Source organism: Sorex fumeus, unplaced genomic scaffold (genome assembly GCF_029834395.1).
Source record: "Sorex fumeus unplaced genomic scaffold, SorFum_2.1 ptg000074l, whole genome shotgun sequence".
In the NCBI taxonomy this organism is placed as follows: domain Eukaryota; kingdom Metazoa; phylum Chordata; class Mammalia; order Eulipotyphla; family Soricidae; genus Sorex; species Sorex fumeus.
The window spans coordinates 587,379-612,644 of NW_026606131.1; the positions used below are offsets into that span (position 1 = coordinate 587,379).

The 25,266-nt window shown below is 53.8% G+C and overlaps 1 protein-coding gene across 1 annotated transcript; it reads right to left on the minus strand.

Moving 5' to 3' along the window:
* Positions 1–3,686: 3,686 nt before the first annotated feature.
* Positions 3,687–25,005, minus strand: ASTN1 (astrotactin 1; the record flags this gene model as incomplete). The annotated part of the gene is made up of 7 exons (XM_056130168.1): positions 3,687–3,924; positions 11,010–11,193; positions 12,914–13,014; positions 13,483–13,618; positions 14,539–14,690; positions 18,606–18,739; positions 24,737–25,005. Coding segments are annotated over 7 exons (1,214 nt in total), but the record flags the coding sequence as incomplete, so codon positions are not given.
* Positions 25,006–25,266: the final 261 nt, after the last annotated feature.

Genomic DNA, 25,266 nt, shown 5'->3' on the forward strand with positions numbered 1-25,266 from the left:
CAACTGTCACAATGGAGACGTTACTGGGCCCGCTCGAGCAAATCGATGAACAACGGGAGGACAGTGACAGTGATTCAATTAGTTTGGCTTTTTTGGTCATGCCCAGTGGTGCTCAGCTGTTCCTCCTATTCTTCCCTGAGAGATGACACCTTGTGGGACTCAGGAGACCCTATGGGATACCCAGGATCCAACCCAGGTCTCACTGTGCAAGGCAAACACCTTTCCCAGCTGTCGTATTGCTCTGGCCCCAAGAAGTTTGATTTTAGACTCTGCATAGGATATTGATGCTCATTTATTGGTCTCAAACTCAAAGGAGGAGAGCTTCTGTTTATTCTGGGCACACGTCGCCATGTTCGGGGTCGACTCAAGGCCTCGTTGTTGGGGATTTGCTCCCAGCAGAGCTCGGGGGGGGGGTTCGATGTGGTGCTGAGGGGGGGAACCCAGACTCCGTTCATGCTTATCTTCAGCCCGTGGACACTATCCAGGACCCAGGGCAGAACTTCTGTCTCAGAGAGGCTTGTCCAGAGGGGCCTGGCCGCTGAGGGGGTGGGGGGCAGGAAGCCCAAGCTCTCTGACACTACTCCTGGCCGGGGAAGTGCATCCCAGCTCAATCACGGGGACCCCCCCCCCCCGCCCCCCATCCTCCCTAACTGCCATCTCAATCCTTGCATCAGCTACTGGTGGCCCCAGAGTGGCAGGATGTGACTTCAAAGGGGGAGACTCCATCACCGCTTCAGGGATGCAGGCTGGTTGGGGTGATGGGCGCTCAAGTCTTGGGTGCCTGAGCACTGTCCTTGGTCACCCTGGGTAGCGCCACATAGTCCGACACACAGGGTCAGAGCCACATCCACAGGGCCCAGGGACACTGTGATTATTACTGAGTCGGTCACCCGGTTGATGGTTGGCATAGGGGCGAGTTCTCAGGAGGCCACACAGTTAGGCCTGGACCCAGCCTTGGTACCATCTTCCTGCTGGAGGGGCTCAGTGAGGGGGTTTCTGGGTCTCCACAGGATTGGGATGGGGGTTACTGGAAACTGTGGGCTTGACTCTGTGCTCTGGCACAGTTCCCAGACCCCTGAGAAGTGGGTGCTCTGTGGGTAACCCCAGCCTGCTTGGTGGTGCTGGGGGAGGAAGGTTCTTGCAGGACTTGTATGAAATCTTGGAAACTTGGGGTACAGTACTGCCCGGGGTGCTCCTTTTAGGTGCTCTCTGGGGAATTCAGCAGGAATTGGCCACGGAGACCCCCTCAGGCAGGAAGGCTCCCAGTGTGTTCTGGGGGAATCTTGAGACCATGTCCAGCCCCTGTCTTATGGGCCTTGACCCGGAAGTGGACCCTGCACTTGAGGTGGGGGCGTATGGGGGCATGTGCACGAATCATGCATGTAGAGCATGTGGACAGCACGTGTATGCAGTGTCATGGGAATGTGGTGCCTGTCATGCGTGTCTATTATGGGGTGTAGACAGCATGTGCTGTCTACAGCATGGATGCAGACCGCACATACCTTGCTTCACGTGTGATGTTTATGTATGTATGTTTACGTGTGTATAGCGCATGTAGTCTGCATGAATAATATGAGGAGTGTGTCCAGCATTTATGTGTGTTATGCCTGTACAGTGTCTATAGTGTGCACTGTATGTGTGTAGAGCGTGGAACACACGTGTGGATAATATCGCGTGTTATGTATGTATGTTATTCTGTAGAGTTTATGTAGGGTGTATCACACATGTAGAGTATACTCAGTACATAAAAGTGTATATATGTGTATAGTGCATGTATAATATATATATATAAGGTAAAAGGTAAAGGCCCTCCCGTTGATCGTCGATTTGCTCGAGCGGGCCCAGTAACGTCTCCATTGGAGACTTTGTTGTTACTGTGTCTGGCATATCGAATACTCTCGGTAGCTTGCCGGGCTCTCCGAGAGGGGCGGAGGAATCGAACTCGGGTCGGCCATGTTGGCCGCTTGTAAGGCGAACGCCCTACCCGCTGTGCTATTGCTCCAGCCCATATATATATATATATAACGTGCACCATACACATATATCCATGTAGTATGCATGGAGAATATGGAGTGTTTACAGCATCTATAAATACTACATACACCCTACAGTCATGCATGTAGAGTGTATGTAGCATGCATCACACAGAATATACACAGCACACACAGTGTGTACAGTAGGTGAATATGTGTACAGTGCATAGAGCATGAATGGAGGATGTAAGGGTGTAGACATCATGTGTGCATGCAGAGCTTGTACGTAGAGCACAACATATGTATCACACATGGGTGTACACAGTATGTGTGTATGTTCAGCGTGGATGGTGCCTGTAGCGTGTGTATCATGCATGTATAGTGTTCGGAGTTTGCGGCTGTGTGTATTTTGGGCATACGCGTAGTTTGCATGTGTCATCCCGAAAGGAGAATGTTGTGTGTTTGGATGTAGTTTGCATGCTTTCCTGCATGTTTAGTGTGGGGTGTGTACTTTGCCATGCATACTGCGTGTGTACCATGCACAGGACGGCCGCCGTATGGAGTGTGGACATGTATTACCTTTTTAGTATGGAGTATGTGTACTGTGTTATGCATGGATGCAATGCATGGTGTACTGTGTTATGCATGGATGCAAAGCATGGTGTTGGCGTGCATGTGCAGAACAGGCATGTGAGCTGTGCATGGTGCCCCCCCAGCCCCCGTGGGACAAGAGCTTTGTGGAAGAGATGGGACAGGGTCAGTTGGTGACAGAGAACGGGAGGTCACATAACGTGGCCGAGAAGAGGGACGTGGCCGTGGAGGACAGGAGTGAGGAGGAGGAGTGACTGTTCCCTTTCGTTCGGTAAAAGCACCAGGGACAGGAAAGGGTGGCAGAGCCTTCCTTGGGCTCCTTCCGGCCACAGGGGGCACTTCCTGAGAAGGGGTTTGCAAAACTAGATGCAAAATTTCACAAGTTTCACAAGGCGATGGGCGATGGGCATGGGGGGGGAGGGGGATGGGGGACGGGGGTGATCGTTTGAGATGCGTCAAGACAACAGGGCAGAAGGGGCTGACCCCACACGGGTCCAAGGGGGCATTTGGCCACGCGCCCAGGACCGAAACCCACCCTCTCTACACCCAAGTCACTCGATCCCTTTCCAGAATGTTCCCATGGCCCCATTGCTGGCGGGGCACAGTCCCAGAATACTCCCAGAATACTCTGGGAGAACAGAGCCCATCATAGGAGGGGCGGACCCCTCTCAGCAATGCTGGGTGGGGCAGGGTCTCTGGCACCCAAGGGTCGACTGGGTCCCCCGTGAGGGGTGATAGTGATGAGAAGGGCGGAGAGACCATGAGACGCACATGGAGTTGGGGGCTCCTGGATCCTTGGCTTTCTCCAAGAGTGGGGTCCCCGTCAGGATCCACGATGCACATGGTGGGTTCTGAACTCGGGGGTCCGGCTGCCCCCCACGACAGAACACTTGAGCATTGCAATGAACGTCTTAATGAGGGGTGGTGGGGAATGGGGGGGGAGGAAACAGTGATGTAGCGAGCCCCGCAGGAACCCCCATGACACTGGGATGCTATGTAAGGGGTGCAGGCTACCCTCATGCGGAGGGTCCGCGCCCCCTGCCCTCTGTTCTGTGAGTGAGTCTGGAACCCCCGCCCACCCCCATCGCCTGTGGCGCTGCTGGCTGCGGCCCGGCGGCGGCGCTAGATGTCCTTGTTGTCGCCGTACTCGTTGTAGGGGACACTGAGGCTCTGCTCCTCGCACGTCTTCCTGAGGTCGCGGCTGAGCTCGGACCAGTCCAGGCCGTAGGGCTTGATCTCGCTGTAGCGGCAGCCCAGGTACTTCAGGCCACTGCGGCGCAGGCTGATCTTGGGCTCCTGCAGAAGCCCGTGGCACCAGCTGCTCAGGTCCCCGAGCTGTGCCAGGATGAGGCCGGCTTTCCTGGGTACCACGGGAGAGATGCTCAGGTAAGATGCAGGGGAGGAGGCGGGGCCGGCCCGTCGCGCGCCCCGCTGATTGGACCGCCCCAACTTCCGGTCCCGCCCTCCATAAGGTTCTGTCCAATGAGTGAGCGGGCGGATGTCAATAAGCCCATGGGTGCTGAGGGGGGGTCCACCTCATCCCCCCAAAACAAAGCAGAAAGGCAAGAAGGGAAAAATCAATAAGTCTGGAGCAATAAGACAGCAGGGAGAGCATTTGCCTTGCAGCCGGCCGACCCAGGTTCGAGACCCAGCATCACATAGGGTCCCCTGAGCACCACCAGGATAATTCCTGAGCGCGGAGCCGGGAGTAACCTCTGAGCATCACTGCAGGGTGTCTGACCCCCAAAAGCAAAATACATAAATAAATAGAGAAAATAACTCCACGGGCAGGAACTCTGAGCATCGCTGCCATGTGTGGCCACCATGAATTTTGCTCCATGACTTGGAGGCCAGCCACACGTGCTAGGGGAAAAGGAAGCTCAGATAGAGAAGAGAGCACCAAATAAAGGGTGTTGGGAGGATCCTCCCAGGGTGGGAGAAGCATGCTGAAAGTAGACTCTAGACCGAACATGATTGCCACTCAATGCCTCTCTTGCAAAACACAGGACCCAAAAGAAGAGAGAGAGAACAAGGTGGAATGCCCTGCCACAGAGGCAGGGGGGGATGGGGGTTGGGAGGGATGCTGGGACCCGTGGTGGTGGAGGATGGGCGCTGGTGAAGGGATGGGTATTTGATCATTGTATAACTGAAACCCAAGCACAAAAATTTGTAAGTCGATAAGTGTACCTCATGGTGTTTCACTAATAAAAAATAAATAATAAAAAAAACCAAAATAAATAAATACATAAATAAATACATAAAGAGAAAATAACTCCATGGGTGGGAAGGCATGCAACTCTCAGAGCTGGTAGAAGTGGGTGGACAGGCTTATGACTGTAAGTGGCTGACCAGGATTGGATCACCGGCGCCATCAGGAGTGACCCTGAGTCAGGAAGATGCCAAGGGCCCTGCTGGGTGGGCCTCCAAATCCCACTCACCTTCCCCCTTCCTCACCTCATTGTACCCTCAGTCTCAGCCTACAGGGCTTTTCTGGTTTGGCCATGCTCAGGGCTGACTTCCGTTTCTGCACTCAGGAATCACTCCTGGTGGGGCTCGGGGGACCTTATGGGGTGCTGGGAATCGAACCTGGGTTGGCAAGCACCTTCCCCATTGTCTCGTCTCTCCAGCCTGGCAGTTTTTTTTTTTTTTTGCTTTTTGGGTCACACCTGGCAATGCACAGGGGTTCCTCCTGGCTCTGCACTCAGGAATTACTTCTGGCAGTGCTCAGGGGACCATATGGGATCCTGGGAATCAAACCCGGATTGGCAAGCACCTTCCCCATTGTCCCGTCTCTCCAGCCTGGCAGTTTTTTTTTCTTTTTGGGTCACACCCGGCAATGCACAGGGGTTCCTCCTGGCTCTGCACTCAGGAATTACTTCTGGCGGTGCTCAGGGAACCCTATGGGATGCTGGGAATCGAACCCAGGTTGACTGCGTGCAAGGCAAACACCCTGCCTGCTGTGCTATCGCTCCAGCCCCCTGCCTGGCAGTTTTGAGACCAGAGTCCAGCCTGTTTCCTTTGCAGGCAAGTCATCCATCATCGCTCAGTGACAAATACTGGCTGGTACTAAATCTTTTTTCCTTCTCCCAATTATGTTAGAGGCTGTCTTGGCACTGAACTGCAGACTAGCTGTCCCTGGAAGGCAGAAGGAGGGCAGGACAGAATTGTCTGGGGCATGCTGACATGGTTATTCCTGTAGGAAATGCTGACTGGGGGGTTGGGGAGCAGAGAAGTCACCTGGGGCTCACCTTACTCCAGGCTGGAGCCCAGTGTTGTGGCAGGGACCAGGAGGTCAGGACAGCTGGGAGCAGAGGAAGGCTGTTCTCTGGGGGTCACACAAACTGTCTCAGGGAACCCAGCCCATTGCAGAGGGACCTCAGGGGCGTTGGTGCTGAGCTGGAAGGATGAAGCAGGACTGACAAAGGGATGCTGGGGAACAAAACTGGGCCAGGAGGTATTTGCCTTGCACGTGGCTGACCCAGGTTTTGATTCCCAGCATCCCGTAGGGTCCCCTGAGCAGCGCCAGGAGTAATTCCTGAGTGCAGAGCCAGGAGGAACCCCTGTGCATCGCCGGGTGTGACCCAAAAAGCAAAACAAAAACAAACTAAACACAAAACCCACAAAACTAGGGACCCCAAGCATGGTTCGGAGTGATTTTTGCCTGAGTTCAGACTCGGGAGTAAACCCTGATAAATTACCAGGTTTGACCCCCTAAAGCAAACAAAAGGAAGAGGAATGGTTAAAATAGGAGTATTAACCTAATCAGGGTGTCCACTGACAGAGGAGGAGGAGGAGAGGGGGGTGGTGAGCAGATGGGAGGAAGGGTGGAAGGAGAGCTGGTGAGTTGTGCATGTGCAGTACTAGTTTGGTCAGTAATAGGTCAAGGGTTACAAAGTACCTGATCCCTGCCCGCAAGGAGTTACTAAGTATCCCCTTGTACCCCAAAAGGTTATTAAGTATTTGCTCCCTGCCCAAAGGGGTTACTAACTGTCCCCTCCCTGTCCCAAGGGGCTACTCTGTATCTACTCCCTATCTAAAAGTAACAAAATATTCCATTTCTGCCCCCAAGGCATTACTAATTATCCCCACATTGACCCAAGGATTAACAAATATCGCTTTCTGCCACAAGGGGTTCTAAGTATCCCCTCCCTGCCCCAAAGGTTAGTAAGTATCGGCTCTCTACCTCAGGTGTTACAGAGTATCTTCTTTCTGCTCTAATGGGTTATGACGTATCTGCTTCCTTCCCTAAAGAGTTATTAAGTATCCCTTTCCTGCCCCCAAGATTTTACTAAGTATCCCCTCCCTAACTGAAGGGCTAACTAAAATAATTTCTCCCTGACACAGGGAGTTGCTAAGTATCCACACCTTGCCCCAAAGGGTTACTAAGTATCTCAGACTGCCCCAAGGGGTTACCAAGTATCCACTCCCTTCTCTAGGGTTTACTAAGTATCCCCTCCCTGACTCAAGGATTCACTAAGTATCCCCTCCCTGCACCAAGGGCTTACTAAGTTTCCTCCTTGCCCCCAAGAGTTACTAAGAATGGGACCCTGCACCAAGGGTTACTAAGTATCCTCTCCCTTCCTCAGGGTGTTATAGTATCCACATCATGCCCCAAGGTGTTACTAAGTATCCCCTCCCAGCCCAAGGGTTACTAATTATCTGTTCCCTGCAACAATGCGTTACTAACTATTCCTTCCCTGCTCAAGGGGTTACTAAGTATCCACTCTCTGCCCCCAAGAGTTATAAGTATCCATTCCCTGCTCAAGTTGTTACTACATAACCCTTCCTTCCTCAAAAGATACTAAGTATCCCCTCCCGGCCCCAGAGGTTACTAAGTATCCCTACCCTTCCCCAAGGGGATACTAAGTATCAGCTCCCTGCCAAAGGGTTACTAAGTATCTCCTACTGACCCAAGAGGTTACTAAATATAGGTTCCCTCAATAAGATGTTACTATTCCCTCCCTGGCCAAGGGGTGATTAAATATCCCCTCCCAACCCCAAAAGATTACTAAGTATCAGCTCTCTACTCCAAGAGGTTACTGAGTATCCCCTCCCTGCACCAGAATATCACTAAATAGCCCGTCCATACCCCCAAGGGTTACTAAGTATCCCTTCCCTGCCCAAATGGGTTACTAAGTATACAATCCCTGCCCCAAGGTGTTACTAAGTATCTCCTCCCTGCCCCAGGGGTTACTAAATACCCCTAATCTTTCCCAAGGTGTTACTATCTCCCATGCCCCAAGGGGATACCAAGTATCCCCTTCCTGCCCAAGGGATTAGTAACTATCCCCTCCTTGTCCTAAGGGGATACTGAGTATCCCCTCCCTGTCCCAAGGGGTTCACAATCACAGATCACAATCATCCTGTTGTTCATCGATTGCCTCCAGCAGGCACCAGTAACATCTCCGTCATCCTAGCCCTGATATTTTAAAGTGCCATATTCAAGGCCCTTTCAGGGTTAGGAGAATGAGACCCATCATTGTTACTGGTATTTGGCATATTGGGGACGCCACGGGGAGTTTGCCAGACTCTGCCGTGTGGGCAGGTTACATTCGGCAGCCTGCCAGGTTGTCCAAAGTAGGAATGAGATAATAAGATGTCCCGCGCCTCTGGGAGCTGGGTTTTATAGTCTCTGAGTCTTGGCCGTTGATGGGATTACACGACCACGGCGCAGGGGCGGGGGGGGGCGGGTGTCAGTTGGTGGGTGTGACCCCTGCCTACTGGAAGATGGAGGATCTGGGTGAAGGATGCTCAGCCTCGATCTGAGCAGGCTTGGAGATCTCAGCCCCTGGACCGGCATGCCTTTGTTCCTCTGCCGGTCGGTACCTTCATGCGTGTGGAGAGTGGTCTCAGCATGGTGGTGGCTGGTTAGTTATTATTATCCCAAGGGGATAATGACATAACTGAGACCTTACTGGCGCCCACTCGAGCAAATCAACCGATTAACAGGAAGTCAAGTGATCAAGTAATCCAAAGGGGTTAGTTATTATTATCTCTTTCCTGCCCCAAGGGGTTACTAAGTTCCTCTTTCTGCCCCAAGGGATTACTAACTATTCCCCTCCTGTTTCAAGGCTGGCTTTAGCACCGGGGATCAGTCGCCCTTGGATGTCATCAGGAACAAGGCCAGTAGGGGGACAGGGGTCCCCAAGGACCAAAATTAGGCTTTTTACCCGGGTGTTATCTCCCCCTAGGCCCAGGATGGCAGTTTTTCCTCTCGGAGAGGCAAGCTACTGAGAGTATCCCTCCCACATGGCAGAGCCTGGCAAGCTGCCCGGGGCATATTCGAGATGCCAAAAACAGTAACAATAACGGGCCTCATTCCCCTGACCCGGAAAGAGCCCCCAATACAGCAGCGTTGGGAAGGACGAGTAAGGAGAGGCTGCTAAAATCTCAGGCTCTTCGTGTTCCTGGAGCGAGCAGATGCCATTGGACAACAGTAGCACGCGACAGGGACGAATGGAGACATTACTGGTGCCCACCCAAGCAAATTGAACAACTGGGATGACAAGTGATACAACCCCAGGATTCGCTTTTCTTTCTTTTTACCCACAACAGAGACTAAACAAAAGCCAGATCCTCCCTCCGTTTGGCTCTCAGGCTCCAGTGTTACTGGCCTGTCCACCCAGGACGCTTTCTGACATCAGGATCTAATCAACTGGCCATTGCTGTCCTGACCCAGGAGGATAATCCCAAACTTCCTCCTGTTCTCTGAGTGGGAACATGAGGGCCTGGATTGAATACTGAATAATGGTCTTCTAGGAAAAGCCATGGTCTCCACCCGGAAACAGGATGGTGGGCGGGATGACTTCGGGGCAACATTTTCCTTTGGCCCTACTGGCGGAAGTGCAAGAATTCTTGAATGCTTGGGGGTGTCTAGAGCCCATCTGACTGTCCTCCTTTCCTTTCCTTCACTTCCCTTCTCTCCCCTTCCCTCCCTCCCTTCCTCCCAGCTTCCCTCCTCCCTTCCATCTTCTTCCCGTCCTTCCTCCTTTCCTTCCCTCTCTTTCTTCCCTTTCCCTTCTTTTCATCCTTTCCCTTTCCTCCTTCCTGCCTTATCTTCTTACCTTCTCTCTTTTTTTTCTGCATCTCCAAAGAATTTAAGAATATACACTATCGATTGGGCTGGAGTGATAGCACAGCAGGTAGGGCGTTGGTCTTGCACTTGGCCGACCCGGGTTCAATTCCTCCGACCCTCTCGGAGAGCCCAGAATGCTACCGAGAGTATCCCGCCCACACGGCAGAGCTGTGGTGTCTTCAATATGCCAAAAACAGTAACAACAAGTCTCACAATTTGTGGTGAGACGTTACTGGTGCCTGCTCGAGCAAATCGATGAACAATGGGAGGACAGTGCTGTAGGGTTACACTATTGACTATTGAGTCAAACAGGAGTGAACACTTGTGATATTCTGAAGCTGCACAGACAGACTGTAAGTGTCAGATGCCTGCCTGGACCGCCCCTCATGGAGCTGTTATCAGTCCAGGGATCCTGTGTAATGGAATGTCTGAGCATCAATACCCCTGGCGGAGGTCTCCTAGCTCTCCCTCCTTCCCTCCCCCCCACCCCGAACCTGCATTTCCTCCAGCAGGGGATGATGAACCTGCATTTCCTCCAGCAGGGGATGAAAGCTCTAAACAGTTGGCTGTGACCTCATGACCAGGAGAAAATATCTCTATTCTGGTGGGGGGTTGGGGGGGCATTGAATTCCCCCTTATTTTCTTCCCAGAGTATTTGCAACTTTTTTTTTTCTTGGAGGTCACACACAGCGAGGTTCAGGCCAAACTCCTGGCTCTATGCTGTGGGATCACTCCTGGCAGGGTTCTGGGGATCCTGTGAGGTGGCCCAGAGATTAAACTGGGTATGCAGCATGCAAGGTAAGTGCCTTAACTACTGCATTATCCCTCTCCAGCCCAGACTGAGAATCTGAGTTGTTTTTGTCTTGGGGAACACCCAGTAGGGCTCAGGGCTTCCTCCTGACTCTACAGTTCTAGCTCCTGGGACTTCCTAGGGTGCTGCAGGTTGAATCCAGACCAGCACCGTGCAAGGCAAATACCTGACCTCCCAATACTCCAGCTCCTGGCTTGGTTGCTTTTTGTTTGGGGGGCCTGGGGGAGCGTTAGGGTCACACTCTGTAGCGCTCAGGGCCAATTCCTGGCTCGGTGCTCAGGAACCCGTCCTGGGAGTGCTCAGGGGGGCATACGAGGCGATGGAGATGGACCTGGGTCGGCCACATGTGGGGTGAACGCTTTCATCCCCTGAGCTAACTCGGTTCCAGCCAGTTTCTGCATTCGGAGGGCTGTGTCCACAGGATGAAGAAGCTCCGAAAGGGGTTCGAGATTGGAAATTGCCGTCACGTCGGAGCTAGTACATCCTTGGATGCTTTCTAGCATCTTCCACCCATTGGGCCCCGGAAGTGCCCTGACAAAGACCACCGTGGGCTGGTTACCTGGGGCCCAGCTCATCCTCACAGCGCCAGGTAAACTCCCCGAAGCTCTCGTAGTGCTGGTTATAGTGATAGAGGACCCGGTGCAGGGTCGGGGAGCCCAGGTCCAGGAGGGTGTTGTAAGCCGTCTGCTGCTCTTTCCCGCTGGTGTACCCATTGAACAGGTTGTAGATCTTGTCCGCGATCTCTGCGGTCAAGAAGACGTCAAATGGAGACACAGTTCACTCAGGTGTGGTACGGCCTGCTGTGTAGACTCACGCGAATCAATCTTGCATTTCAGTCCTGCCTTTTGCTAAGCCTACGTGGGTGTGGTTGTGCGTTTGGAGAGGCTGGGTGGGTGGGGGTTTTCTAACAATGCACAAGAGACCCTCCATCAGTGGTTCTCCGCCAACCAGGCTGGCGGGTGGGTGTGAGGTTCGGGATGCAGTGTTGTGTGTCCTGTGGTTGCTGGGGAACTTCAGGGACACACTTGACCGTGCTGGAGGCCTCCAGGGTCACACCTGACAGTGCTCAGGGCCACCAGCACTGCACCAGAGATGCTCAGGGCGTCTGGGATTGAACCCAGGTAGATGCAGGGTCTCCTCATCTGTATTTCTTTGGTTTGGGTTTGATTCAGCCCACCCCCACCCCATTTGAATGACTTTAGTATCTGTCCCTTTTAAAATGTATCACTGTAGGGGCTGGAGCGATAGCACAGCGGGTAGGGCGTCTGCCTTGCACACGGCCGACCCAGGTTCGATTCCCAGCATCCCATATGGTCCCCTGAGCACCGCCAGGAGTGATTCCTGAGTGCAAAGCCAGGAATAACACCTGTGCATCGCCAGGTGTGACCCCCAAAAATAAAAAAAAAACAAAGAAAAAAATAAATAAAATGTATCACTGTATCACTGTTCTCCCTTTGTTCGAGCGGGCCCAATAATGTTTCTATTTTGAGGCTTGTTGTTTAAAATGTAAAACATTTAATTTTTTCCGTGGGGTCACAACCAGCGATGCTCAGGGCTTACTCCTGGCTCTGCATTCAGGAATCACTCCTGGCGGTGCTCAGGGGGACCCTATGGGATGCTGGGAATCGAACCCGGGTCGGCCACATGCAAGGCAAACGCCCTACCCACTGTGTCCTTGCTCCAGCCCCTTTAGAAATTGTTTGAGGGGCTGGAGCAATAGCACAGCCTGTAGGGCGTTTGCCTTGCACGCGGCCAACCCGGGTTCGATTCCCAGCATCCCATAGGGTCCCCCTGAGCACCGCCAGGAGTGATTCCTGAGTGCAGAGCCAGGAGGAACCCCTGCGCGTCGTTGGTATGACCCAAAAAGCAAAAATTTCAAAAATTGAGTTTTGGTTTTCGGGCCACACCCAGTGGTGCTCAGGTCAGGACTCACTCGTAGCTCTGTGCTCAGGGACCCCTTCCAGCAGGCTCAGGGGACCACAGGGGGTTCTTTTTCACAGCCTCTTGGCCATGAAGCTTGCGTGAAAGGAAACTGATGGACATATTTTTTGGTAAAGAGCCTGGATGCAGCCTCCGAGAGTGAGACCCGCTTTCCTACCATTCCTAAGGGGCAAGAGCTTCAGAGGCGGCCGGGAGACTCTGCACCGGCTCCTTAGCACGTCTGAAACTTTGGCTCATCCTTGGAGCTGGGTGAGAGAGCTGCGGATTCCAAACCTGCAGCCCTTTTGTGTACAGAGTCAGATGCACCTTTCAGAGGGGCTCCAGGCAAGTGAGGGAGTGTGGTACTAAGGGAAGAGGTGTGTGTGTGTGTGGGGGGGGGGTCTCACGACGGCCTGGGAGCCTGCTGTCCCCAGGGGTGTCGGCTTTCAGCTGTGTCTCCTGCAGGTGGGCTCCCCAACTTTGAAAACCTACGGAGCCCCCAGAGCATCAGGGAGCTTCCAGACTAGCCTCTGCATCTCTTACCTTGGGCCTTGACGTCATCCACCACGGGGCAGGGGGTCTTCACGATGACGTCACTGGGCCTGGAGCGGCGGCCCGTGTTGTCCACGCCCCACAGGGTGAACCTGGGCAGGAGGGGAGAAGGATGCCCAGAGATGTCACAGCCCCCTGACCCTGGGGCACAGCAGGGGAATGCATCCTGGCGGGAACAGCACTTCTGCAAGCGGGTTCCCCCTGGGCGAGCTTGGTAAGCTCCCCTGAGCCCCTCCCAAGGGAGGAGCCCCCCAATGCAGGGTCCCCCACTGTGTTTTTTTTTGTGCACTACAGCGCCATCTAGTGGAGAACGCCCACTGTAGCCCTACTGTAGCTTCCTGCGAATTGCAGTGCCACCTAGTGGAGAACAGCCACTTTTCCCCCTACTGCAGTTTCTGGTGCACTGCAGCGCCTCCTAGTGGAGAATGGCCTCTTCACGCCACTGCAGCTTCCCGGGCGCTACAGTGCCACCTAGTGGACAGTGGCCATTTCCTCCCTCATCAGGCTCAGTTTCTCCCTGTGTTCACCAGAACCAAAGGGGATACGACCCAGACACTCACATGTAAAGCGTGTCGGGCTCCAAGCACCGGATGATGAGGGAGATGGTGCTGAGCTGCTTGTCTGGCACCTGGGCAGGCATGGCACAGGGTGACTTGGCACCGGAGATGATATCGTCCACGAAGCTCAGCACCGTTTCTGCCCAGAGAAGGAGGGAAGGGGACAGCCTGAGCGTGGAGGGACAGGAAACAACTCCCTGAGTGTGAACTCGCTCGCTCTGCAAGCCCTCGTGGAGAGAGCTAGAAAGATCTAGAAGGTGGCATGAACCAAACCCATCCCTGCAGAAGTGATTGTCTAGAGTTTACCCCTCTGGCTTGGGGTGGGAACTCTCATAGCCCAAAAAAGCGAGGCAGAACCATTGATTGTGGTTTCACCACCCTACTGGGGGATCACACTTCTGCCTGAGTTTGGGAGATTCTTTTTCTTTCTTTCTTTCTTTTTTTTGCTTTTTGGGTCACATCCAGCAATGCACAGGGCTTACTACTGGCTCATGCACTCAGGAATTATTCCTGGCGGTGTTCGGGGGACCCTATGGGATGCTGGGATTCGAACCTGGGTCGACCGCGTGCAAGGCAAACGACCTACCCATTGTGCTATCACTCCAGCCCCCCTGAGAGAACATTTTTAAGCCAATCTTTCCCACAGGGAGCCAGCGTGAGGCAAGGGCAGGCAGGACCCATTAGACGGGCGTTTCCATCCCCCTCAGGGATTATGGCTGGATGTGACCGCAGCTGAGTTAGATCCAGGCCCGAGGGAGACAAGGGGTGCCCAGACTTCTGCTGGAGGGGGGGGTCATTAGCTGGCATCTTCTTCTGCAATGCACAGTGAGGTTAGTCAGACATTTGTTTTTCAAGCTGAGGGTGGGAGGAAGAAGGGCATAGTGACAAAACAAGCCAGGGAGCAGCAAAATGCCGAGAAAAAAAAGAATGAACCCGATGACAGCTGTCTGGTGGAGGCCTCTCCTTGCCTCCGCATCTTCTGCTGGGGTCCCCCACCCGCCCGGTGCCCCTGGTCTTTGCCCCGGATGAACACAGCAGCAGGGATGTGGTGAAACCGACCTGTCTCCAGTTTGGAGTGATCCATCCTATCGGTGACCTTCTCCTGGCGGATGAGGTAATCGACGATGTGCACCCCAATGAGAGGTTCCGAGTGTACCCACTGCAGGACCACCAGGGTGCTACTGGGCTCGTGGACCGTGGACAGCCGGAGCCTGCATGCACACACGAACACGAAGTTGAACTGGAGGTCAGAGAGGAGTCTAGCAGGGCTTGGTGCCGACCTAGGTTCAATCCCTAGTACCGGGCTGGAGCGATAGTACAGCAGGTAGGGTGTTTGCCTTGCATGCAGCTGACCCAGGTTCGATTCCCAACATCCCATAGGGTCCCCTGAGCACCGCCAGGGGTGATTCCTAAGTGCATGAGCCAGGAGTAACCTCTGTGCATCGCTGGGTGTGACCCTCCCCCCAAAAGCAAGCAATCAATCCCCAGCACCCACCCAAAGAGTCTCCCCCACCCCCCTAGGCCTCACTAGGAGGGATTCCTGAGCACAGAGACAGTAACAGCTGGAGTTTGGACGGTTCCTTCTGTCCTTTTGTGCTTTCTTAAACCAAACCCTGAAGCAGGACTGTCTGTTTCAGAGAGAGAGAGAGTTCTCAAAGTCTTTAAAGCCTGGGCTCGGGGCTGGAGCAATAGCACAGCAGGCAGGGTGTTTGCCTTGCACGTGGCCGACCCGGGTTCAATTCCCAGCATCCCATATGGTCCCCTGAGCACCACCAGGGCTAATTCCTGAGCTCAGAGCCAGGAGTGACCCCTGTGCATCGCCGGGTGTGACCCAAAAAGCAAAAAACAAAAAAAACTGGGCTCCAGGGGCTGGAGCCATAGCACAGTGGGTAGGGCATTTGCCTTGCACACAGCCGACCTGGGTTTGATTCCTCCACCCCTCTCTGAGAGCCTGGCAGCTACCGAGAGTATCCCGCCCGCATGGCAGAGCCTGGCAAGCTCCCCGTGGCGTCTTCAAGATGCCAAACTCAGTCACAACAAGTCTCACCATGGAGACGTTACTGGCGCCCGCTCGAGGAAACTGCTACAGCCCCCTCCCCCACTTCCCGGTGTCCCGGGGAGAAACTCTGTAAACACAAATGACATCACAGGATGTCATGGGGCCCGGGGGGGTTCAAATCACTGCCTTTATAGTTGAATCTTTGCTTATTGGCTCCTGATTCCGGACTTCTTTCCAGACCACGGTTTCTGGGAACCTGACCAGCTCACTCTCTTCCCTCACAGCCCCCCACCCCCTCTCCTTAGATCCCCTCTCCGCCCCCCTGCATACTTCTGACCCCCCCCTCCCCGGCTCACAGAAGCCTGCCCTAAGACTCAGGTCTTGGTCACTGCCAAGGGGCGCCTAGCAGAGCTCCGAGACCAGCCTGGGCTCTGCACTTCAGCGCCTCCTAGTGAAGAATGGCCTCTTCCCATCACTGCAGCTGCCTGTGCGCTGTCAGTGATTCTCTGTTAAAACATTCACCGGGGGCTGGAGCAATAGCAGAGCGGGGAGGGCTTTTGTCTTGCACACGGCCGACCTGGGTTCGATTCCCGGCATCCCATAGGGTCCCCCCGAGCACTGCCAGGGGGTAATTCCTGAGTGCATGAGCCAGGACTAACCCCTGTGCATCACTGGCTGTGAGCTAACAGGTAAAAAAAAATTTTAATAATAAATAAATAAAACATCCACATGATGCATAGATAGCTCGGCCCAGGGTGGGCGAGAGAATCAGGCCAGCCCCAGCCACTGCAGGGACAAGCAGTGGCACATGGGGGGGGGGGTGGGCAGCAGGCACCACAAAATGGCATTTTATGGGGGAGAGAATGATGCGTTTTTGTGGCTTCCTGAGTCCCAGGACACGTGCCCAGTTGGTGGGTTTTGACACGCTCGTTAATGAGAGTCAGATGCGGGCTGCTTTTCTTGCAGAAAACGCATCGGGGGCTGGAGGAAGGCCCCAAGTCTTTCCGAGAACTTGGCTTCTCTGAAAAGTCGGACCGGGCTGACCCCTGCTGAGAAGCTGGCGCAGGCGAGATTCACAAAGGCTTCTGGAGAATTAGAAGGCGTTCCTCTTTTCAACGTCCAACAAGTATGTGAGCAACGGGGGCGGGAGAGGGAGAGAGAGAGGACAGCGGGCAGGGCGCTGGCCTTGCATGCAGTCAAGCCGAGATCGATCCCTGGTCCCCCAGAGGCTCCCCGGGCACCGCCAGGAGTGATTCCTGAGTGCAGAGGCAGGAGTCAGTCCTGAGCATCACCGGGTGCAGCCCCAAAGCCTTAAAAAAATAATAAAATTCCAGGGAAACTGGGGTGCGCAGTGAGCGGTGGTCCAGCAGGGAGGGTGTTTGCCTTGCACATGGCCAACCTGGGTTCGATTCCCGGCATTCCCTAGGGTCCCCAGAGCACTGCCAAGAGTGATTCCTAAGTGCAAAGCCAGGAGTCAACCCTGAGCACTGTTGGATGTGGCCCAATAACCAAGAAAAAAAAAGTTTTTATCCATGCAGATGGGAGGTGAAGCCAGGCTACTTCCTGCTCCCCAAAGTCCCTCTCTGTGCCCTCCGTGACCCCAGACACGGCCGGATGCTGCTTTTCATGCCTACCCACACTGCCAGGCTCTCACAAGCCCCCTGGGGCTGCCTCATGGCGGGTGGCAGAGAGGGGAGCCCTATACTGCCCCCAACACCTTCTTCTTGGGTTTCTGCTTCTCCCCAAAGGACCTTTTTAAAATTTATTTTGCTTTTTGGGTCACACCCGGCAATGCACAGGGGTTCCTCCTGGCTCTGCACTCAGGAATCACTCCTAGCGGTGCTCGGGGGACCCTATGGGATGCTGGGAATCGAACCCGGGTTGGCTATGTGCAAGGCAAACGCCTTCCCTGCTGTGCTATTGCTCCAGCCCCTGGGACTGGAGTCTTGAGTCCGTCCCCCACGTCTTTCTCCTCACTCCCAGTCACCAAAGAGTCCTGCCCACTGTAACCTACTGGTGGGTCCCCCTACCCCCACCCCTAGAATGGCTGGGTCCTCAACCGCTTCTGCTGCTCCCAAAACGAATCTCTCTGCACCAATTTCCTTTTACTAAACTATGCAATATGAGTGCCAAATAGCTTCCAAACTCACCCCATCAAGAAGAGTTTCTAGATTGTTCCTTTCTTTCCACCTCCCCCCCTCCCCATTCTTTAAAGTTTTTAAAAAATATCTTTTGCCTTTTGGGTCACACCCAGCGATGCACAGAGGTTACTCCTGGCTCTGCACTCAGGAATCACTCCTGGCGGTGCTCAGGGGACCCTATGGGATGCCGGGGATCGAACCCAGGTCGGCTGCGTGCAAGGCAAACACCCTCCCCGCTTTGCTATTGCTCCAACCCCCCCCCCCCGTTTTTATTTTTAAGTTGGGGCTCCTTTCGCGGTGCTCAGGGACCAGGCTTGAGGGACCAAATAAAGACTCGAACCCGGGTCAGCTGCGTGCAAGTCCAGCCCCTTCCCCATGGTTCTAGCTCTGCAGTCCTGCTTCCAGCTCCTGACCCAGTGATTCCCATCTCTGCCCCCGCAACCGAACATCGCCCCCTAGTGGCACTTGAGATACTGCAGCCCCAGGGATCTTTGGTCCCCTCCAGGGGCACCTAAGACCCCTGGATCGTTGCAGCGCCCCCAAGTGGCATCTGAGACTATTGCATCCCTTGGACTTTTTTTTTTTTTTGCTTTTTGGGTCACACCTAGTGATGCAAGGGGGTTCCTCCTGGCTCATGCACTTAGGAATTACTCCTGGCAGTGCTCAGGGGACCATATGGGATGCTGGGGATCGAACCCGGGTCAGCCACGTGCAAGGCGAACGCCCTCCCCGCTGTACTATCACTCCAGCCTCTTGGATTCCTGCAATGTCCTGCTGAGGGCATCTCACTCCATTAGTTCTTTGCAGCGCCCCTAGTGGTGATCTGCAGAACTGCCTTTTGGTCTCCCGGGGCCACTGCAGCCCCTGGGTCATTGCAGTGCCTGCCCTGTGGTGACCTCTGTCCCACCCCACCCCAGACCCCAGCCTGCAGCCTGGCCAGGTCTGCAGGTTGGCACCAGGCATGCATGCAGGGAGAGCAGGCGTACACGGGCTGAGGCAGTGGAGCACACGTGGGGAGCCCGTCGGCTCCGAAGGCCGTGGAGTCACATCGGCACCAGTCTTCGATCACGTCACCAGTCCCCGAGCACCACAGAGAGCTCATGGTGGCCTCCTGCAAGAGCTATGAGAGAGAGAACCAAAAGTGACCACTCTGAGAAGCACCATACCAGCTGCAAGGAGCAGCGTGCCCTACACATCGCCACCAGCAGGGAGCACCGTTAGCCCCTGGAGATTTCTACTCCAGGAGGTTTTCTGGGTAGATATTATCTTTCCTGCTGGCAGAGCCTGGCAAGCTCCCCGTGACATACCCGATATGCCAAAAACAGTAACAATAACGGGTCTCATTCCCCTGACCCTGAAAGAGCCTCCAATAGGGCAGCGTTGGGAAAGACAAGTAAGGAGAGGCTGCTGACACTCTTTACAATAGCCAGAATCTGGAAAAAACCTGAGTGCCTGAGAATAGGTGACTGGTTAAAGAAACTTTGGTATTTTTACACAATGGAGTACTATGTAGCTGTTAGAAAAGATGAAGTCATGAAATTTACATACAAGTGGTACGACATGGAAAGTATCATGCTAAGCGAAATGAGTCAGAAAGAGAGGGATAGACATAGAAAGATTGCATTCATCTGGGGAACATAAAGTAACAAAATAGGAAACTAACACCCAAGAATGGCCGGGATTAGTAGCAGGAATTTTGCTCCATGGCTTGGAGGCCAGTCACACATGCTAGGGGAGAAGGCAGCTCAGATAGAGAAGGGAGCATCAAATAAAGGGTGTTGGGAGGATCCTCCCAGGATGGGAGAAGCACGCTGAAAGTAGACTATAGACCAAACAGGATTGCCACTCAATGCCTCTTTTGCAAATCACAAGACCCAAAAGGAGAGAGAGAACAAAAGGGAATGCCCTGTCACAGAGGCAGGGTGGGATGGCGGGGATGGGGGGTGGGAGGGATACTGGGATCCGTGGTGGTGGGAAATGGGCACTGGTGGAGGGATGGGTATTTGATCATTGTATAACTGAAACCCAAGCACAAAAAGTTGTAAGTCTACCACTGTACCTCATGGTGTCTCACTAATAAAAATTTTTTTAAAAATTTTAAAAAAGGAGAGGCTGCCGAAATCTCAGGGCTGGGATGAACAGAGGCGTTATTGGTGCCCGCTCGAGTAAATCAATGAACAACAGGATGACAGTGATGCAGTGATACAGTGATATTATCTTTCCTTCGCATCAGTTCATCCTGTGGAGTCAGGGGCTGTCACCATGGGTAAGTAGATACTCCTCCCAGAATGCCCAGGTGCCATAATTCACCCCTATCCCTTCCTCTCACCCCTCCTCATTAAGTTTCTGGACCACAGCTGGTGGTCCTCAGAGCTTACTCCTATCTCTGTGCTCAGGGATCATTCCCGGAATGTTGTGGATCTAATGTGGGCATTGAACCAGGGTTGGCTGCATGTGAAGTGAGCCCGTCCCCGCAGCCCTGTATACATTTCTGTTGTTTTAAGCTCTTTTTTGTGTGTGCTTTTTGGGTCACACCAAGCGATTCACAGGGTTTATTCCTGGCTCATGCACTCAAGAATTACTCCTGGAAGTGCTCGGGGGATACTATGGGATGCTGGGAATCGAACCCAGGTTGGCCGCGTGCAAGGCAAACACCCTCCCCGCTGTGCTATCGCTCCAGCCCCTGTTTTAAGCTTTTCCATAATGCTCGTACCCCACGTTTTTTGGGAACAGAAACCTGGTGTGTAATTTGCACCACAATAGGGTGCAATATAGTAGGAGTCCCCAGGGTCACCCTCCAGGGTGTGTCAGGCTGAGGGGAACCTTTTGGTGTCCTCTGTGGAAAAACTCAAGGAAGAAGGTGGGGGAAATGACACAGGTAGACCCCGTGTGTGTATGTGTGTGTGTGTGAGAGAGAGAGGCATGAAAATATCCTCTAGGAGACAAACTAGAGCCCCCCCCACGTGCAGGGGTAAAGGGGCAAAATGAGAAATTCATGGGGCTGGAGCGATAGCACAGTGGGGAGGGCGTTTGTCTTGCACGCAGCCGACCCGGGTTCGATTCCCAGCATCCCATAGGGTCCCCTGAGCATCACCAGGAGTGATTCCTGAGTGCAGATCCAGGAGTCAGCCCTGAGCATCGCCGGGTGGGACCCAAAAAGCAAAAAAATAATAAATAAATAAATAAAAATAATGGACCAATATTGATGCAATATTAGTAACTGGAGTTCCTAATGTAGTCCCAAAAATGAGAAATTCACTGCACCTAAAAGGTCACATCCTTCGTGAGTCTCCTGGTCTCCTCCTCAACCTCCCCTTTTAACCCTCCCCCCCCACCTTGGCGAGGAAGTCCCCCAGGCTGAGTTGGCTACTCCTTATCCCCTGTCGCAGTAGGGCTGGGTGTGTCTGTGTGTCCACTGTGTCTGTTCATTTTGTTCTACAAGCCAGATGCAGAGCAGCGCAGAGTAGGGAGAACTCCTCGCCCCTTTTCCAAAACAGAAACAGTGTTTCCACACAACCGAACATCCAGAAAGCGCCCCCCGGTGGCACCTGAGACAACTGCAGCCCAAGGGATCTTTGGTCCCCTCCACTGGTACCTAAGACCCCTGGATCATTGCAGCGCCCCCTAGTGGCACCTGAGACTACTGTATCCCTAGGGTTTTTGCAACGCCCTGCCCCCTAGTGTCCTGCTGAGGCCATCTCACCCCATTTGGTCTTTGCAGCGCCCCTAGTGGTTATCTGCAGAATCCTCTTTGGTCTCCTGGGGTCACTGCAGTCCCTGGGTCTTTGCAGTGCTTCCTCGTGCCTATATGCAACCCTCTTTTGGCCTCATAAGACCACTGTAGCCCATGGGTCTGCCTAGGGCTCCCTAGTTGCCTCCTGAGTCCACTTCACCCACCAGTGCTACTTGTGGCTACATCAACACCACCTCGTGGCCTCCTGAAGCTACTGCAGTAACCTCCTGAGACTTATACAGCTCCTGGGTTTCTGCAGTGCCCCTTAGTAGTGGATTCATGGGCCTCTACAGTGACCTCTATGCAGCTCAAGATGTTGAAGGCGTTTGGATAATTGAGAATTCATCCCTCCCTAGCTCTACGGGGTGTTTTTGAGCCCTCAAGTGTGAACAGGGGGCACCAAAGAGCTTTAGTTGTTCACTAGAGGGCACTGTTGAGCTCTCAGGCATCCACTAGGAGCGTCGCTGAGCTATAAAGTGTCCAGTAGGGGCGCTAGAGAGTTCTCAGGTGTCCACTAGGGGCCACAGAGACTTCATAGGCATCAACCTGGGGCACTGTTGAGAGCTCTCAGGAGACTAGCGCCCCTAGTGGACACCAAGATCTGGCGTCCCTCAATTGACACATGATTGCCAAACAGCAGCCCCCAGTGATGCCAAGAACTCAACAGCACCTCCTGCTGGACACAGAAAATCAACAGCGACCCCTAGTGAACGCTTGAGAGCATAACAGCGCCCCTACTGGACAAGTGAGGGCTCAACAGTACCCCTAGTGGATACCGGAGGGCGAAACAGCGCCACCAATGGACAAATGAGAGGTCAACAGCGCCCCCTAGTGGACACTTGCAAGCGTAACCGTGTCCTCAAATGAATCCGTGAAGGCTCAACATATATCCTTGTGGACACTTGTGATTGCAACAACACCCCCTACTGGACACTTGAGAGTGCAGCAGAGCCCAATAGTGGCCAAGTGAGTGCTCAACAGCGCCCCAAAGTGGACAAATGAGAGCTCAACAGCGCCCTCAAGTGGAATCATGAAAGCCTCAACACATTCCATTACGGGCACTTGAGAGTGCAACAGCGACACTTAGTGGACACCTGAGAGCACAACACTGCTTAATAGTGGACAAGTGAGAGCTCAACTGTGTCCCCTAGTGGACAAGTCAGTGCACAACAGAGACCCGTAGTTGACAAGTGAGAGCGCAACAGCGCCCCTGGTGGACACCTGAGAGCGCAACAGTGCCTTCAAGTGGAATCATGAAGGCTCAACGTGAACACTTGTGAGCACAACAGTGCCGCCTAGTGGACACTTGAGAGTGTAACAGTGCCCTGTAATGGACAAGCGTGAGCTCAACTATGCCCCCTGGTGGACAACTGAGAGTGCAACAGCGCCACCTAGAGACACTTGAGAGCATAACAATGCCCTCAAGTGGAATCGTGAAGGTTCAACATAACCCCTTGTGAACACTTGTGAGCGCCACAGCGCCCCCTAGTGGACACATGAGAGCGGTACAGTGCCCACAAGTGGACAAGTGAGAGCTCAACTGCGCCCTTAGTGTACAAGTGAGTGCACAACAGCTCCCTCATGTGGACATGTGAAGGGTCAACAGCCCCCCTCGTGAGCACTTGAGAGCACAAAAGTGCCCATTAGTGGACAATAGCACCACCTAGTGAGTGCAACAATGCCCAGGAGTGGACTAGTGAAGGCTAGAGAGTGGACTAGAGAGTGAAACAGCGCCCCCTAGGGGACACTTGAGAGTGCATTAGCACCCCTTCTGGACAAGTGAGAGTTTAATAGTGCCTTCAAATAGACAAGAGAGAGATTAACAGCGCCCCCTAGTGGGCAAGTGAGAGCTTGACAGCAGCTCCTGGTGGACACCAGGAGGGTTCAATAGTGTCCTATAGTGGACACTTAGGTCTCAACAGCGCCCTCTAGTGAACATCAAAACCCAATAGCATCCCCTGTGGACACTTGAGAGTGCAACAGCGCCCCTAGCAGACACACACATAAAAACCCCAACAGCGATGTCTAGTGATAAGTGTGAGCTCAACAGAACCCCCTAGTGGACACCAAGAAACCAACAGCTCTCCTAGTGGACGAGCTCTCAACAGCGGGTCTTATTGAACACTTGAGAGCTCCACAGCTTCCCATAGTGAACACATGAGAGTGCAACAGTGCCCACTAGTGGACACCAAGAAACCAACAGCGCCCCTTTGTGGACAAGTGAACTCAACAGTGACCCTTACGGGACACGGGAGAGCACAATAGCGCCCAATAGTGGACACTGGAGAACTCTCTGGCACCCTCTAGTGGACACCTTAGATCACTGCAGTATTTCCCACCAGACTCATTCTCTTGGATCTTTCCAGTGTCCCACAGTAGTGAGTGGCCCATGAGACTACTACAGCGCCCCCTAATGGCTTCTGAGACCACTGCAGCCCTTCAATCTTTGCACTGCTCTCTTGTGGCCTTCTGAGACCACCGTGGTCCCTTGTCTTGGCAATGCCCCTGTGTCTTAGCAGTGCCCTGTAGTGACTTTTCAAGACCACTTCTCTCCCCCTAGGTATTTGCAGAGTTCCCTCGTGGTACCTGAAGGTATTGCAGCCCCCTGGGTCTTTGCAGCACTCCCTTGTAGGATCTGAGGGTACTGCAGTCATGGATCTTCGATGGGGAGGTGCCTCCACTAATTGACCCCTGGTCTAGTCCCTGGATTTTTGCAGTGGCCCCTTGTGGTACTTTAGTCTACTGTACCGCCTGGGTCTTCAGAGCACCCCCTAGTGGTCTTGAGGCCACTGAAGTCCCTGGGTCCTTGCATTGCTCCTTAGTGGCCTCTTGAGGTGACTGTAACCCCTTAGGTCTTTGCCGCACCCCTACCTAGAAAAACACTGATGCCTCCTTTGCTTTGTTCTGCTCCCAGACTTGTCACCGTGGAGCGAATGACAAGTCTGAATACCCTCCAGATTTTCTGCACAGAGACCATGTGTGGTCTCCTTGCTATCTTCCTCCCACTATCCAGGCTGCTCCAAGCCTAGGTTCCCAAGAAATGAGGGTCCGCGGGGCTGGAGAGATAGCACAGCGGGTAGGCGTTTGCCTTGCACGCGGTCGACCCGGGTTCGATTCCCAGCATCTCATATGGTCCCCTGAGCACCGCCAGGAGTAACTCCTGAGTGCAGAGCCAGGAGGAACCCCTGTGCATCGCTGGGTGTGACCCAAAACGCAAAAAAAAGTTAGAAATGAGGGTGGCATGGTGACGGCACCCTTGGGGCTTACTATGCAAACATACATCGACTTAATATGCAAATATGCATCTATGCAAATGAGGTTCCTGGAGGACCTCCCACTCCCTAATCCTCCCTGGCGTTTGGCACCCACCAAACCCACTCTCACCCTCTGCGTCTGGTTGTTGGTCACCAGCTCATAGATGGGGGCTGCTCTGGTGACCTCCAACAAAACAGGCTCGGCAGGTGTGTCTGAGTTGGCTGGCACATGGCACAGGGGGCAGGATGAGGGGCACCGGCCTTTGCTCCGGCACTCAAGGCGGACGCCGGCTGCCATCCGCTTGGTCCCAGACTCGGAGAGGCTGGCGATGTATTCGGGGAATGTCAGCACCTTGGGGTCCCTCTCACGCTCCTCCGACTCGTCGGATGGGGAGTTGCCTGCAGGAAGGGATATGGAGATAACATGAAGGAGACCGAAATGCAAGGGCGGGCAGCGCTGTGGCACTGGAGTCCTATCCCTGAGAGGGTGAATGTGGCACCTGGTTAACTGGGACGGGTGTTCATCTTCCCTGGAGTTGAAACTGGCCCTGCCCAAGATGGGAGCAGCTGATAGCACAGCGGGGAGGGCATTGACCTTGCACGTGGCCGACCCGGGTTCGATTTCCAGCATCCCATAGGATCCCCTGAGCACCGCCCGGA